The sequence below is a fragment of the Oryzias latipes genome, chromosome 12 (genome assembly GCF_053564925.1).
Source record: "Oryzias latipes strain Hd-rR chromosome 12, Olatipes_Hd-rR_3.1".
NCBI classification, from domain to species: domain Eukaryota; kingdom Metazoa; phylum Chordata; class Actinopteri; order Beloniformes; family Adrianichthyidae; genus Oryzias; species Oryzias latipes.
In genome coordinates, this window is record NC_136248.1 from 5,793,032 (window position 1) to 5,809,075 (window position 16,044).

Sequence of the window (16,044 nt, forward strand, 5' to 3'; positions counted from 1 at the left end):
GAGGCCTTAAAAACCATTTTTAAAAACTACTTTCAACTGAGAGAAAAAAAAAGTTATAGAGGAGGAGAAAATGGTTCAAAAGAGGAATTGCTCCCTTTTGCTTGGTTAAGTTCTCTTGGTTTTTGCCATGATCCGTTTTGGGTCACAGTCACGTCAGGTTCAATTATCTACTGTGGTTTTCATTCATCCATCTTCTAAACTTGTTTTGTTCCTTTCCGGCTGCTGGAGCCTATCCCGGACACTCGTGAGCAAAAGCAGTCGACATCCTGTACAGGGCGCCAGTCTGTCGCAGGGCAGTTGTTTTCATGCAAGTCAGTTATTCTCTGTGTATTCGAGTGTCTCCTTGTCAGGCAAGCCTGGTAAGCCCAGCTGATCTTTTTTCAATTTAACCTTTATTTAACCAGATAAGCTATTGAGAACATCTTCTTTACAAGAATGACCTGCAGAGAAATACAAAGGTAGATAAAAGCACATCACATACAACAATTTACATCAAGAAAACTACTCAGTCAAAAAGTCTGGAAAATATACACGGGGTAAATGCATGTTTAGTTAAAACATGCAAGTTTCAGTCAGTACATCAATTAAAAGGTTTTTAAAAGCTCAGATCTGTCATGATTAGCAAGGAACAAATACAGACCCAGATGCTGGAGCCCGGAAGGAAGACGGGAGAGAGAAGGTAAGTAAAGATGATTTATTTCTTTGCAGGTTGTGGAGACGTTGGCGACAAATGACAGCTGCCGGCTGCAGGTGAGAGGCTGAGAGAGAGACCGGTATACAGGTTCGAGGTTGTGGCGTGGCTGGAGGATAGGCATGAACAGGATCGGGGCGTAGCGAGGAGGTCCAAATGGTTCAAGGAGCATTTCCAGGTTTCCACTCGTGGAGGGTTTGTTTTCCTGGAAGCAAGGCATAAGCAGAGATTAACTCGGAATCAAGGTTCAAGAGCAAAACATAGATGACCAGACATAGATGACTGAATTGAGTGGAAACAGCTGGGAGTCCTCAGGAGCAGAGCAAAGAGGGGAGGGGGAGGAGCGCTGCCAGAGGCACCATGACAAGATCAATACTAAAGTGCTTAGTTTTCTGAGTTTTTGAAAGTCATTCCAGTCTTTTGCTGCTGCATGTTGGAAAGGTAATTCTCCAGATTTTGATTTTATTTTAGAAAGATTAAGCAGTATGAGCTGGGCCGCGCATGTGCTGATTTGGCACTGCCCTTGACAAAAAGTAGTACACTTGAAGTTTACTTTACAAGTACAGTTGAGTATACGTATAGCAAGTGTACTCTAGACCATGTACATGTAGTGCAGAAAGTATGTATAAAGTGAACTTCAAGTATACTGCCCCCCTTATACTGTTGTACTTTATTGTACTACTCTACTTGTAGTACAAGTAGAGACTGCTTTATCCTGAGGGCAATGGTGCATACTTATATAAACACTTTGTCTATGTTTAAAACTAAATTTTATTTTTTATCATTTTGTTTATGTATTGCAGCAACATTTCACTAAGAAAAGGAATGATCTCCTGTTGGTAGGAAAGCAGAAGCTTCTCAGATATGAAGTTTCTATTTTATAACTGCCACTAGGGACTATGTGATGATGGATGGATGGATGGATGGACAATAAAGGACAATAAAGATTTATTTTTTTTATTGACAGAAAACCAGAGTTAGCTAGTTTTTTGTTAGTTTTTTCCCATTCAGTGACACAAAAGCTGCTTTAAGCAACGTGATCCAGACACGCTGCTTTTCCAGATCTGTGAGAACAAAAGAGATTATCAAACTCTGTGTTACCCTGAGGCCTATAAAGAGCTCAGAGCTCAAAAACAGCAGCATTCAACACTCAAAGCAACATGTTTGTCCCACAGCTGCCCCCTCCCGCCAGTGGGGGTTGCAGCAGCCCCCCCGGTACTGCATCCTTGACCAACTTTTTCAGCTTTGCGAACAACACACAGACAGTACCAGCTGGGATTTGAACCGTCACCTTCTGGGTGTGAGTTAAGGGTGTAAACCACTACACCACTGTGCAGTTTTAATAACTCTGAACCATGGTTTTTAGGACGCTCGTCTGCTTTTTACAGTGAAATTATTCATGCATTATGGGCCTTAGGCTGCACCACCTTATTGCATCACATTCCATGCCCACTGCACAAGGAAGGTGGTGCACCTCAGAGCCTTTGATCCTCTTCCTATTGGAGGCCTGACGATGACAGCTTCTTCCATCGTCAGGACCAGGTGGCCCTCTGTCCTCAGAAAGTGAGGAAAATCTTTGGCCTTCTGTGATCTGACAGACACACAATGGGAAGGGAAATCCTAAGAGTTGGGATGTTGCTGGGAACTTTATTGCCGTGGTAACAATACTCTCCCAGAAAGGTTTGCATTTTACAGATAGATAGTCCAGGAATGGCTGCCCCTATTTTCTACTCCTGCCTGAGTCCTTGCTCCTGGTGATTACGTTATTCTGTCCTCCTCTTCTGACAAAAAAAAAAAAAGATTTTAAACAGTAAATCCCCTCAAACCAGGAACCTCTCTGTGTTCAGGGTGGAAGATGACTGGAAACATGAACACCATAGCTCTTACTGTGAAGGATGCACCTTACTGTGTGGGTTGAGCTCGTCGTATTCTGGGTTCTGGGTTCAGATGATGTGGGTTTAGGATCTACTGTCAGCTTGAGACAAACCTGGTGGTTCTCGCTCAGCCAGGCTCCTCACATTCCTGATGATCTGCTTCAGCTGGATTTGCATGAATGCTCCTTCTCCGACTCCTGCAGCTCCTTCTTCAGATCTCCGACAGACCTGGACAGTAGGCCTTTCCCAACACTTTGGATCTCAAGGTCCAGCTTTTACTTTGAATAAAACCAGCTCAAAAGCTGTCCAAAGCATTGTTTTAAATGAAAACTAAAGCTTATGATAATTGTTATCTCAGTGATGCTTAAACATCTCTTTTATGGAGATTTTTGAAAAGAGTGAGTTGAAGATGTTCAGCTTCAGGTTCACACCATTTGAATGATTGGAATCAATCAATTTGATGAAAGGAAAGTTAAAGTTTTTAAGGAGCAACGTTGACACCTGCTGGTTATCTGATGAAATGCAACGAACTTCTCGAAATTCGAGCGAGTGAAATAGAGAAGGGACCAAAACAGAGTTAAAGAAAATATAAAAATGCCTAATTAGGAAGAATGCCATGATAAAAAAGATCAGCTTAACATTTGATGGTATGAGGAGCAAATGGTTGTCTGGCAGAAGGATGAATGAAAAGAATGGCTGCTGATGTCACCACTCTTCCTTACAGCCCACAGAAGACTGTCATCAGAGACAGTCAATCATTATTAATCTAAAATGTCAGTTTTTTGTTTGCTTTCAGATTGTCACACATGTTATTAAAACATAATACGGTCCCACGGCTTTGAAGCAAACCAGATTTATTCATGTTGCTTTGTCTGGAAACACCAGACCAGTGAGATTTGTTGAACCGAGCTCCAAAGAATGACTTCCTTCGGTCACTCAGAGGCTGAAAGAGCAGCTTTGTGTCAGAAAGGACGGGCCAACAAGCTGCTCTTTGAATTGTTGTGGGGTTGGGGCCGACCGAAAGCACAAACGACACAACGTCAACTCATAAAGACTGATTTATTAGAACAGGGAGAGACATCAGGCTCGGCCCAAAGCAGGCAGGAAGCTCCAGAAAGCAACAGATGAGGGACGGCAGAGCGCCTCACTGCAAGTCAACGTGCTTCAGTTTGTCAGCTAAAATCTGTGAAATGTTTACCAAGGATTTGAGAAAAGACAATGGTAATGCAGGTAAGTCAGTTTTTATTGTGTTAAGCTTCACCTTTTATGTTAACATGAGGCTGTTTCGGTTTCAGCTTTAAAATACAAACATGATCTGCTTTAGAGATGAAACTGTTACTCCCTTCTGCTCTGCATAAATACTTTATTATGATACCATGACCTTTCATGCAACCTTGAGATTAATGCCTCTTTATCAACTTGTATTATGTTGAAACATTTAAATAACATAAATGGCCAAGGTATGCACACTGTAACACTGTTCCCTGTAAGACACCGACAGTGTGGTCCCAAGCATTTCACAATAGTTTCTACCATCTTGACAGTTACTCTCTGTTGATATTTTCACTGTAACATGTTTTCCTCTGAGCGAAAATCTGAATGAGCACAAGAGAGAATGAGCATTCAGGATTCAGGATGATGGATTTTATGATCAAACAAGAAGGTCCGACGAAGCGTGGGTGAGTTCAAATATTTGACAATTATTTTTACTATCCCACTATCTGTGAGGCAACCAGTGGGTGTGGTGCATTATGGGAGTTTATATTTTCTTTTGGGTTTTATTTTTTAGTGTTTATCAAGGTATTAGTTATTGCAGTTCATGTGGGTTTGCTTTGCTCTATTGTAAAAGCATTCCCAGTGGTCATAAACATTGTTGAGAATTGTTTACATTTAAATGAAGTAAAACATTTTAGACATACTTTTTCAATTTTTATTTTGTATTTCTGTTGGGAATTTCTAAAAATATATTATTGTATCAAGAAATTTTATTTCACAGGATTTAGATATCTACATGATTTCTTCCTCTTTTGGCTTCTCCCATCAGGGGTCGCCACAGCGAACAAGTCGCATGGTAAACTTGGCAATGTTTTATGCCGGATGCCCTTCCTGACACAACCTTCTCAAGCCAGGCTTGGAACCGGCACAGGGGTAGGGAAGAGAACAGGGAGCAGCCCAGAGTCGAACCCTCGTTTCACGGACGGAAGGCGCCGCAAACCAGCATGAGCTAAACCGGCTCCCTAGATATCAACATGATGTGTTATAATTTATTTTGTAGTGTTTGTAACAATAAAAACATAAATAATTGGGCTAAATTACTCAATTGCTGTTTTTATTTGTTAGCTGAATTGCTGTTTTTACTCTGAGGGGTCTGGGGGTAGGGGGAGCTGAACAGCTGGTGGGGTCACATGCCCAGATTACGCCTGGTATGCCATGCCTCCATAGATCAAATGAGTAAAAAATGAAACCCCAGCAGGTGTGAACCAGCATGTTTCTACTGTGTGATTCACGTTACGAGGGCTCGAGTGAACGCAGATCAGCCGTTCAGCTCCTTAAAGCTTTGAAGGCTTGTAATGAGTACGAACAACTCGGTGAGCTATGGCTGAGGTGAGGTGTAGGAAGGATGTAGAAAAGGTGCTGTGTCCTGCTGGTTTTCCCAGAAATCCTGCCTTTTCTGCTGCTGATGACATGGATCAAGCATGTTTAGCCAATAACCAGCTTCAATGGCAGGTTGGTTGGAAAACACGTTGGACACTGGACCTCAAGGCCTGGATTCTGACACACCTGGTGTGTCAGAGAGCTAGCTGCAGTATCTAAGAATCTGGAACTGGAAGACTGTGGAACCAATTGATTCTTGCACCAGCTTGTCTCAGAACTCCGTACAGCTTTCAAAGGGATTTTTGTGTCATGATATTCAGGCGGAGCGAACCCAGACGCTGGAAAGGCCTGACCAAATACTCGTAATGCTCCCAGGGGGTATTAAAGGCAGTCTTCCATTCATCCCCCTCCTTGACCCGAACGAGATGATAGGCATTATGGAGGTCAAGTTTGGAAAAAAATACGAGCCTCCTGAATAGCATCAAAGACAGAATTTACAAGACGGAGAGAATACTTGTCTTTTACCGTGATTTGGTTTAGTTCGTGGTAGTCAATACAAGGCCGAAGAGTCTTGTCCTTCTTTTCAACAAAGAAGAACCCAGCACCAACAGGGGAGGACAAGGGACGGATGTGTCCCGAAGAAAGTGCCTCTTGGATGTACTTCTCCATAGCTGCTTTCTCGGGACCTGAAAGATTAAATAACCTCCCTTTAGGAAGTGTGGCACCATCAAGGAGATTTATAGAACAATCATGGGGTCTGTGTAGCGGAAGAGAACTAGCTTTGGTTTTACGGAAAACGTTTTTTAAGTCATGATAGCAGTCAGGCACGTTAGATAAATCAATCTCTTCATGACTGGGGAGGGAAGAGACATTAACAGGAGGTTCAGATGATTGCAGACAATTAGCTAGGCAAAACTCACTCCAATTAGTGATGCGATGGTGTACCCAATCACACTGGGGGTTATGGCGTTGGAGCCACGAAAACCCTAACACGACAGGATTCTAGTGACGAAAAACCGGGTGAACTCCCGATGACTACCGCAGGTGACTAACAGTACAGGTTTGGTGAGTTATTAAAGAGAGGTGTTGACCTCCTAAGCCAGCCGCTTTAACAGGAGCGTCTAGTTTTTCGGTGGGTAGCGAGAGACGAGAAACCACCCTATGGACATTAAGGCTTTGTTCAGCCCCAGAATCAATGAGAGCTTGGAGTTCAGAAATCTTAGACTGAAGGCAGAGCTTGACAGGAACGAAGAGAAAAAGGAAGTGGAAACACCCACCCGCGGCTGCGGGACTGAACGGGTTTCTCGTGTTGACGTTCACGTAATCGAGTGTCAGAGCGGAGAGCAGCGGTGAGGAGCTCCTCAAAAGAGTGGGTTTCAGGTTGCGTACATAAGTGGTCTTTGATGGATTCACTCAAGGATTGGTAAAAGACCCCCGTAACGCAGGATCCGTCCATCCCGCCTCCACTGCCAGGATCCTGAAATCGATCACATGATCACTAACAGAACGGTTGTGTTGTCTTAGAGCTAACAGCTTACGATTGGCTTCTTCTTGTTTTTTCGGTTGGTCGAACACCAACTGGAACTCCCTGATGAAGTGGTCGAAAGACAGGTGAGAGATGGGGTTGATGGCCAGGAATGCTTGAGCCCATTGTAAAGCCTTGTTACGTAACAAATTTATGATTAATGCAATTTTGCTATGATCAGACTGATAGTACCTCGGGGCTTGTTGAAACAGAAATCGGCACTGAAGGAAGAAACCGCCGCAGGCTTCGACATCCCCATAGAATGGTTCAGGTAGTAGGCGGAAGTTTTCCGGGTTCATGGCGTAAGCGGAAGTGGAAGCGTTGCTGGGAGCCGGAAGTGTAGCTGGGGTGGAAGAAGTGGACATTTGACCAGTTAAATCTATTAATGTTTGAGTCAAACCATCTAGGCGTCGAAACAGGTCTTGTTGGGCGGATGATATTTGGGACCGAGCGTCGGCTTGACCACCCAGGGCGATGCCTTGCTGGTTTACAGCGAAACGTAGTCCTTCTGGGTCAGCTGGGTCCGGAGTTTGGCCAGTTCATTCTGTCATGATATTCAGTCGGAGCGAACCCAGATGCTGGAACCCAGAGTAATGACAGGTAAGTGGAAGGTGAGTAAAGATTTACTGTTTCGCTGTGGAAGACAGTGGCTTGGCTTTGACGAGGTCCGGACTTGAGAATGGCTTGTGGCGTGGCTGGAGGTGCTATCGCGGTTAGCGACAGAGGCAGAGGTTGCAGGCTCACTGATGCTGCTTAGCAGAGGGTCCACATTGGCGTCACTCATGAAGTGGTTTCCTGAGGCATGAGAACAAGAGTTAGTTCTGGATCGAGAGCAAGGTAGAGCAAAACAGAGCATAAATGAGACCAGGCGAGTCACCGTTGAAGGGCAACGAACTGGCGTCGGCTTGAGGCGTTGAAGCTCTTTAAGAGCAAAAGTGGTGATGAGGAGAGTGACGGCAGCTGGTGGTAATCAGGAGCAGAATGGAGCAGAGCTGGAGGGGGAGGAGTCTGACAGAGGCACCATGACATTTTGCACTCTTCAGTTCTAAATATTGTGCATATCTGCCTTCCTACAGCTATGTAAGGTCTATGCGACAACTATCCAGACTACATGCAACTCTATAGTCCTCAGGAGGAGGAGCAGTTTGGTTTAGTTCTGGCCATGGATCACTGGACAATACAAGTATCTATCCATCCATCCATCCATCCATGAGTATAACCATCCATCCATCCATCCATCCATCCATCCATCCATCCATCCATCCATCCATCCATCCATCCATCCATCCATCCATCGTAGTCTGACAGAGCAGCAAAGTCAACAGGTCATGTCCAGTATCCTTTGTCTATCAAGTTTACATTTAAACCATCGATTCATTCCAGAATCCACACAGGGGTGACTAGAATTCTTTAGGAGTTTCATGCCTTGCTCTCCCACCTTGAAAGCACCACTGGAATATGATACAAAACACCTCTGTTGGTCTGGAGTGAGATTTTGCTGTATTTTCACCTACCATTGGCAGCCTTCATCAATTTCTATTATTTTTGATAAATTGGATCTCAGAATCCAGTCTGTCTTCACACATGTAGTCCTTTAATAGCCTGCTCATTTCAATGTGAAACATCTGGTCACCCCGATCCTAACTGAACTATGAATCAAAAATCCAAACAGAACACAGCTGAGAAATAAACACCTCACGTAGTCAAAAGTCTCCACTGCACCTCAGCTCAATGAATGGATCAAAATCATTTCCGGTTTGGGTTTGGGTGCGACCTTGTTCGGGCCTCTGCAGCCGCTGATACAGGTGCAAATGTTAATGAGGGAAATTCCCAAAGTGAAGTCTAGCATGGGAGAAGGAAATGGGGGAGGGAAGACAGCAGGTGACTTCACAAGGGCAGAGCCAGCTGTGGGTCTCTGGCAGGATGACTTGGACAGGTGGTAAACGGAAATCACACTGCCAGGGTGTGTGACACTGCTGACGTTCTGCCGAAGACTCCCTTCAAACTTCTTCTACCTGCTGTTTCTCGGTCAGACAGAAGCTGGATCAGACTGCAAGAAGAAAACCTCAGCAGGTTTGTGTCAGTTCTGGTCAGGCGTGGAACTTAGTTGACTTCTGAACAGAGTCTTTCAAGCGTGTTCACAGTGACTAAGTTCTTCTCTCGAGCAGACACGAGGAAACTCGGGGACCGCTTCTACACATCTGTGAAGTTTTCCCACCTCACCTCAGGTGGCCTCGCCTTCCTACTCAGCCTCCAAGTTAAGTTCACAGAAAGTCCAGAATGTTTGCGGTTATAGGTTGTTCCTGCATGAGGTTTTCTGAGAACAGGTGCACACTGGTGTTGGTGGCTAATTTGATTTAAATGATGACATAAATCTGTAGAGGATAAGATCATCTCTGCTTTAAATAAGATAATCTCTTTTTCAGTTTACACTTTTCCACCCAACTTCAACCCTTTTTTACTCTCTTATATCTTGTTCTCCACTCACCATCAGATCAGATGTTTTACTATCATGAACATCTGTGTTTTTTGCATCTGTGACAGACCGAATGTGGTGAGGAATCATTTTCATCTTTTGTTTATTAGTCCTGAAGACCATGCTTTGTCCACATGCTTTGTCAGTTTCAATTTAAGTCATTGTGCTGACAGGATCAGAGGTCCAGCGGCGTATGTTGGGTGTCGGGTGACGGTCTGGCAGCAGCGTGTTTTGGGTGTTGAAATATCGAAATATCTAAAAATATGGGTCACGTCAACTGATCAGGGACTCAGCTTTGGATGTGTTGATGACAAGATCAGCAAGTGGAATCCAAAACCAACATGGAGGAGAATCTGGTTGTTCTCCTACTGAATGTTATATTTTTCTTTTTTCCATCAAGAGAATAATAAAAAGGTTTTCTGATTTTATTTTTACCCTCCTCAGACTAAGACAGCAAGTCATCTAAGTGGGTCACAGAGAGACGAGAAGTACAGCTTCTCTCTCTGGCCTTGTGTAAGCGAAAGCCAAAGTGTCATTTCACCTGTTTAGTTTTATAAGCTGTAAGTTGCATGCATGAACACCCCAGTAACAAGAAAGACTCTGACTGTCTGTGAAACAGAAAAATAGTACTTTTTGAAATGTGTGGTTAAAAATGGTCTAAGCTGCACGTGGAGCTCCTGGCCTGCAGCGGTGAGGATGCCTACATGTGACCCGCCTCCTGGGCCTGCTGAGCTGACAGCAGTGCCATCAAACATACTGGCTCAGCTCAGCAGGACCAGGAGTTCAGTTAACAAGCAGCTTTTCCTAACAACCATTATAGTTGCGGTGAAATCTCTCTTTTGCAACTTTCAACTGCTATCAAGATTTCTGTTCTATTTGCACACATTACGTCCACGTTTGATGTAAGATCGCTCAAACCTTTCCGGTCGGGAGAGTTGATAGTAGAATGAAATTGGCAGAGTCTCTGCAGATTATTTAATGTCTTCTAAAGCTATATTCATTATATATTTAGCTAACTTGGGCCGTAATTTGTTAATGCTAGCAGGAGAAGTTTTAATGTCTTTCTTTGTCATTTTTAGTGTCAGGAAGAAGCTATCTGACATTTAAAGCTCGGTGCTACCGTTCTATGAAGAAGGCAGAAACACCTCAGAAACACCTCATCAACTGTGGCCTTGAAGACACTTCAAAGTTCTGTTGAACATATCTGGAATGTTCTAACATCACTTTGTTTCATCTTGGAAAGTCATATAATCATACAGAATGTGCTACTACATGTGAGTACTGGGTGTTCTTCAGAGGAAGAATGGATGCAGTTCCATAAGTGGTTAGAATCAAAATTAAAATAAACGTTGGTAATGCATGATATGCTTGCAATGAATCATCAAAGTAATTTAAAAATGTTATTAGCTTTAAAAAATGAACTGACATTCTTACCTTCTTAAATCTATTAAAGGCACTGTATACCTGTATGTTATAGGTTAAACTGCATGATTCAGAGCCAGTTGTGCTGTTAACCCTTGTGCTATCATGTGGGGTCAAAATGACCCCACCCTTACATTAACGTGTTCTCCCTACCATGACAAAGGTGGATAAAGGTGGAAAGATTTCATGTAATCCATGGACACCAGTGAAGATCACAAATCATTGAAGAAAAAAGGTTCAGCGCACTGTTTTGCAGGGTCCAGATGACCCCACTCCCAATGTTAAAGTGCCTATAGCAAGGGTAAGGGGTTCTTGCCTTTGTGCAGCTGGTAAGGCCATGTGCAATCTTTTTGTCTCATGCAATGGACACGTACAGTAGGGCAAAAAAGTATTTAGCCAGCCATCAATTGTGCAAATTCTCCCACTTAAAAAGATGAGAGAGGCCTGTAATTTTCATTATTGGTATTCCTCAACTATGACAGACAAAATGAGAAAACAAAATCCAGAAAATCACATTATCTGATTTTTAAAGAATTAATTTTTAAATTATGGTGGAAAATAAATATTTAGTCAGTAACAAAAGTTTATTTTGGTTAAATGCAAGTGTTTTTACAGGTAATGTAAAGGTAAGTGGAAAGAAATCTGTTATTTATATCTCGTTTCCTTTTTATATTTTCTCATGTTCTAACATTTCTCTTTTCTTGGGTTTTTGTTCAGGCTGGCTGTGACCCCACCCATTCACCTGTAGTTCCTGTTGAGCAGTCACACTGTCTGCACTTTGCTCATTATTATCTCTGTGCCCATACCGTCAGCTTGTCTAGCGTTCTTCTGACATTTAACCCCGTTTCTATGGACCTTTGAGTTTATTAATTTGCTGCTTTGTTTTTTTCCTCTACATGTGGTGAATTCTTTGCAAATGAATTCTCTGGACTCCGTTACATCTTTGCCTGTGGTTTTTTCCTGCATCTGCGTGCTTGCCTGATTGTAACATCAGCCGACCATGTTGAACCAAGCAGAAAAACCCAGGTCTACAATGCTCCGATGCCACCATCTAATGGAACTCCTGCCTGACCACCACGACTAAAATTACAAGCAGCTTAAGGAGCTGATGGTTCGAAGAATTTAACAATTGAAGAATTTCAAATTAAAAGGGATTATAAAATATTTTTAAAAATCCAAAATTGATATACACAAAAATAAAGAAATAAGTTAAACATGAACAAACCCTTCATTACCTTTTAGTTATTGGCTTCTTCGTAAACTCCAACAAAACGATATAAATCGAATCTGCAGCCTAAATGATAGATTTGCAGTTGAACAGTAAACTCTGCTTCTGTTAAAGAAACCCGCAGACGAAGTTCTTTATAGTTTAAAAGTGCTTCACAGATATAAGTGCAGACTGTGGACTGGGTGTTCTTCAGGATATTAGCACAAATACTTTATATTTTGTTACTAAGTTTTGTTTAACCCTTGTGCTATCCTAGGCACTTCAACATTGTGAGTTGGGTCATCTAGACCCACTAAACAGTGCGCTGAACTTTTTTCTTCAATGATTTGTGATCTTCACTGGTGTCCATGGATCACATGAAATCTTTCCACCTTTATCCACCTTTATCATGGTAGGGAGAACACGTCAATGTAAGGGTTGGATCATCTAAGATAGCACAAGGTTTACGTAAGAATTTAACATGCGTTATTATCAATAAAGGTTTAGCACATGGGTGTCCACACTTCTTTGGCATTTGAGGTACTTTTGAGAAGACAACTGTCTTAAAGATCTACCTGTGTGTGTGTAGATATATATATTTATATATTCAGTATATATATATATATATGCACGTCCTCGCCTGGGGTCATACCTCACGTATCGCCTGCCACGGAGGGGTTTATCGCACCATTCGTCTGCTCAAGCGTCGTTTTTTCTGGCCTACCTTGGAACGCGATGTTAAAGAGTACATTGCGGCCTGCAGCACGTGTGCCCGTTCCGAGACCTCCAACAGACCTCCCTCTGGACTTCTACAACCCTTGCCAGTCCCAAGCCGTCCCTGGTCCCACATAGCGGTGGACTTTATCACAGGACTTCCACCTTCACAGGGCCATACGGTCATACTAACCGTCATAGACAGATTCTCCAAAGCCGCCCAGTTTATTCCATTCCCTCAACTTCCCACAGCCACGGAGACCGCCGACACCCTCGTCAACCACGTCTTCCGACATCATGGGATCCCTTGTGACATTGTGTCAGATCGTTGCCCCCAGTTTACATCCCAAGTTTGGAGAGCGTTCTGCTCCGCCCTGGGGGCCACGGTCAGTTTGACTTCAGGGTACCATCCTCAGGCTAACGGTCAAGCGGAGCGGGCGAACCAAGAGCTAGAGGCCGCCCTCAGATGCTTGGCAGCTCAGAACCATGCTGACTGGTCCAAGTATCTGATTTGGGCAGAATATGCCCATAATTCCCACACCTCTACAGCCACGGGACGGTCACCTTTTGAAGCCTCGCTGGGCTACTCACCCCCCTTGTTTCCTTCCCAGGAATTGGATCTGGCGGTTCCCTCTATCCAGCTCCATCTGCAGCGCTGTCAGGAGATCTGGCTGCAGACCAAGGCCGCTCTCGTCCGCACCGCTGAGAATAACCGCCAGATTGCCAACCGTCACAGGGGGGTGAGTCCCGAATACCAGCCAGGTCAAAAGGTGTGGCTGTCCTCCCGTAATGTCCCTCTCCAGGCGTCCTCTCGCAAGCTGTCGCCCAAGTTCATTGGGCCATATACGATCGACCGGGTCATTAATCCGACCTGTGTTCGACTTCGTCTGCCGGCGGCTCTGCAAATACACCCCACATTCCATGTGTCACAGATCAAGCCTGTTTCCGAGAGCCCTTTGTGCCCGCCGGCCACTTCCCCGCCACCCGCCCGTACCATCGATGGGGCCCCCGCCTTCACTGTCTCCAAGATCTTGGACGTTCGGCGTCGGGGTCGTGGGGTCCAGTTCTTGGTGAATTGGGAGGGGTATCGTCCAGAGGAACGTTCGTGGATCTCGCGTTCGCTCATCCTGGACCATACCCTCATCGGCGACTTCTATGCTGCCCATCCTGATCGTCGCCCTGGACCGCCTGGTGGCGGTCGTTGAGGGGGGGGTACTGTCATGGCCTGGCAGCTACTCCCTCCTCCCCCCTCCTTCCTGTGTTGGACGCGACCAGCTGGATCCACTCACCTCATCTACACCTTCCTTCATAAGCTCCTCCTGGATCATCAGCCGGTGCCAGTTCGTTGTTCCTCCTATGGTGCATAGTCTGGTCAGCTCATGTTTTTGTCTCAAGTCTTGTAGACTCAAGCTCATGATATTTCTCGCTCTGCCACAGGACGTTAACCTTCTGGATCCTCACCTGGTCGCAGTCCTCCTACGCTGCAGTCACGCCGAACCCAAGAACCTCCAGCCAGCCGCCTCGCCTCGCCTTGGTTCAAGCTTCGCCCACGCCGTCTCAAATAGCCTCCAGCCAGCGCCTCGCCTCGTCTTGGTCCAAGCCTCGCTCCCGCCGCTGTTTCCCCTCAAGGAGATTCCAGTTCAAGATTCCTCCAGCCTGCTCACGCTCACTCTTCCTGGAAGGAAGCTCTGTCAAGTTCTGGTTTAAATTAAACCATTGAAATCTACCGTTGTGTCAAGCCTCTTTCCGGGTTCCAGCATCTGGGTCATTTTTTGAACTCACGTTCGTATCATGACAGTCGGGTTGGTTCGCCATTCCCATTCTATCAGTCTGGAATAGGAAGTCCCACAGGATCTTTGCCCTCTCATTCTCTTCCACCTTATGAGGTGTTTCCCATTTTGACCTTGGGGTTTCCATTCCATATTCTGCACACATGTTCCTGTATATTATTCCAGCCACTTGATTGTGGCGCTCCATATATGCTTTACCTGCCAGCATCTTACACCCTGCAGTTATGTGCTGGATTGTTTCAGGTACCTCTTTGCACAGCTTACACCCTGGGTCTTGTCTGGTGTGGTAGATCTGAGCCTCTATTGCTCTGGTGCTCAGAGCTTGTTCCTGAGCTGCCAGGATGAGTTCTTCAGTGCTGTCCTGTAGGCCAGCCCTTTCTGGCCATTGGTCGGATTCCTTGATATCAGCCACTTCAGTTATGGCCCGGTGCTACATCCCATGCAGGGGGTTTGTCCTCCCATGAGGATCTGTCCTCCAGCACTGTATCCTTTACTCTTCATTGCCTGAGACATTAATTGAGCACACTGTCAGTTGGGGCCTTGAGCTTGATGTATTCATGCATCTTTGATGTTTCATCCTGGATAGTGGCGACTACGCTCACTAGTCCTCAGCCTGCTTCCTTGCAGGGTGCTGGATTTGGGATGGAACCCTCCATGCATGGTGAGGAGCTTTCGTGTTTTAACATCCATGGTCTGTATCTCTTCCTTTGGCCATCTTATTATTCCTGCAGGGTATCTGATAACTGGCAGTGCGTAGCTGTTTATTGCCCGGGTCTTATTTTTGCCATTGAGCTGGCTTCTCAGGACTTGCCTTACTCGTTGGAGGTATTTAGCTGTTGCAACTTTCCTTGTTGCCTGCTCCAGGTTGCTATTTGCCTGCGGAATTCCAGGTGTAGCCCACTTATAAAAAGCATTTATTTTTGCTACAGGTTTTTAAAGGGTTAATTTTCCTATTGGCAATTAAAGTGTTAATTTTTCATTTGCGGTAGAGATGGTTTGGCCCTCCAGGCATACCATGCAGGGCTCTGTGGAGGGTGCCATCTTGTGTCTGCGTGTTTTTTTTCTTGCAAGCACGAGGCAGAGAAGGAGCTGCGTGACCGGCAGAGAAAGATCAGCAGTGTTATAGACGGAAGAAAAAAAATAAGTTGAAGACTTAAAAGAAGCTACTTTTTGTTTTTTTGAGATCGGTTACGTTGTGTGCCGAAAGAACATTTTCAGAGCGGCTACGTTGTGAACGTATCGTGTTTAAGAATTCTTGGAAACTCCGAATTGTTTTGATGACCCTCAATGTAGCTCGGACTACAATTCTTCGTTGGAAGTCGATGGCGAGCCAGGCGTAGAACGAGAGTATCCTGTTGAAGATTGAAGTACAGTGTGGCCAGCTGTTACTGATTCCCATCAACAGGATTGAACCCAATCTGACAGGACAAGAGATAAGGAATATTCCTATGCACATTCACTTATCCTACCCGGGTAGAGAACAAATTGAGTGCACAAACGAAACAAAGAACAATTTATTTTATACTATGTTTTTATAAAGCTGATTTATTTTGTAAAAGAAATTCAGTTTAGGAAGAAATTATTGTTTATGTTGTTGTTCTATTTTGTGTTGTGAAAGGTAATGGAATAAACCTGCCCTCTGTTATTTAAACACATTGTTGTTTTTTTTCTTCTCTTCGTAAATAGAACCTAGTAACTTTGTGTAGCTTTTGCTGGTTAAGTTGACACAAGTGCTACACAAGGTACTTGT

At 44.4% G+C, this 16,044-nt stretch overlaps 1 protein-coding gene across 1 annotated transcript in view; it reads left to right on the top strand.

The window, feature by feature from the left end:
- The first annotated feature begins 3,660 nt into the window (after window positions 1-3,660).
- tmed6 (transmembrane p24 trafficking protein 6) overlaps window positions 3,661-16,044 on the top strand; it is a 36,364-nt gene continuing 23,980 nt past the window's right edge. The window contains exon 1 of the mRNA XM_078955708.1: window positions 3,661-3,795. Coding sequence (XP_078811834.1) covers window positions 3,784-3,795 — 12 coding nt within the window. The 5' untranslated portion in view covers window positions 3,661-3,783. The remainder of the gene's footprint in view (window positions 3,796-16,044) is intronic.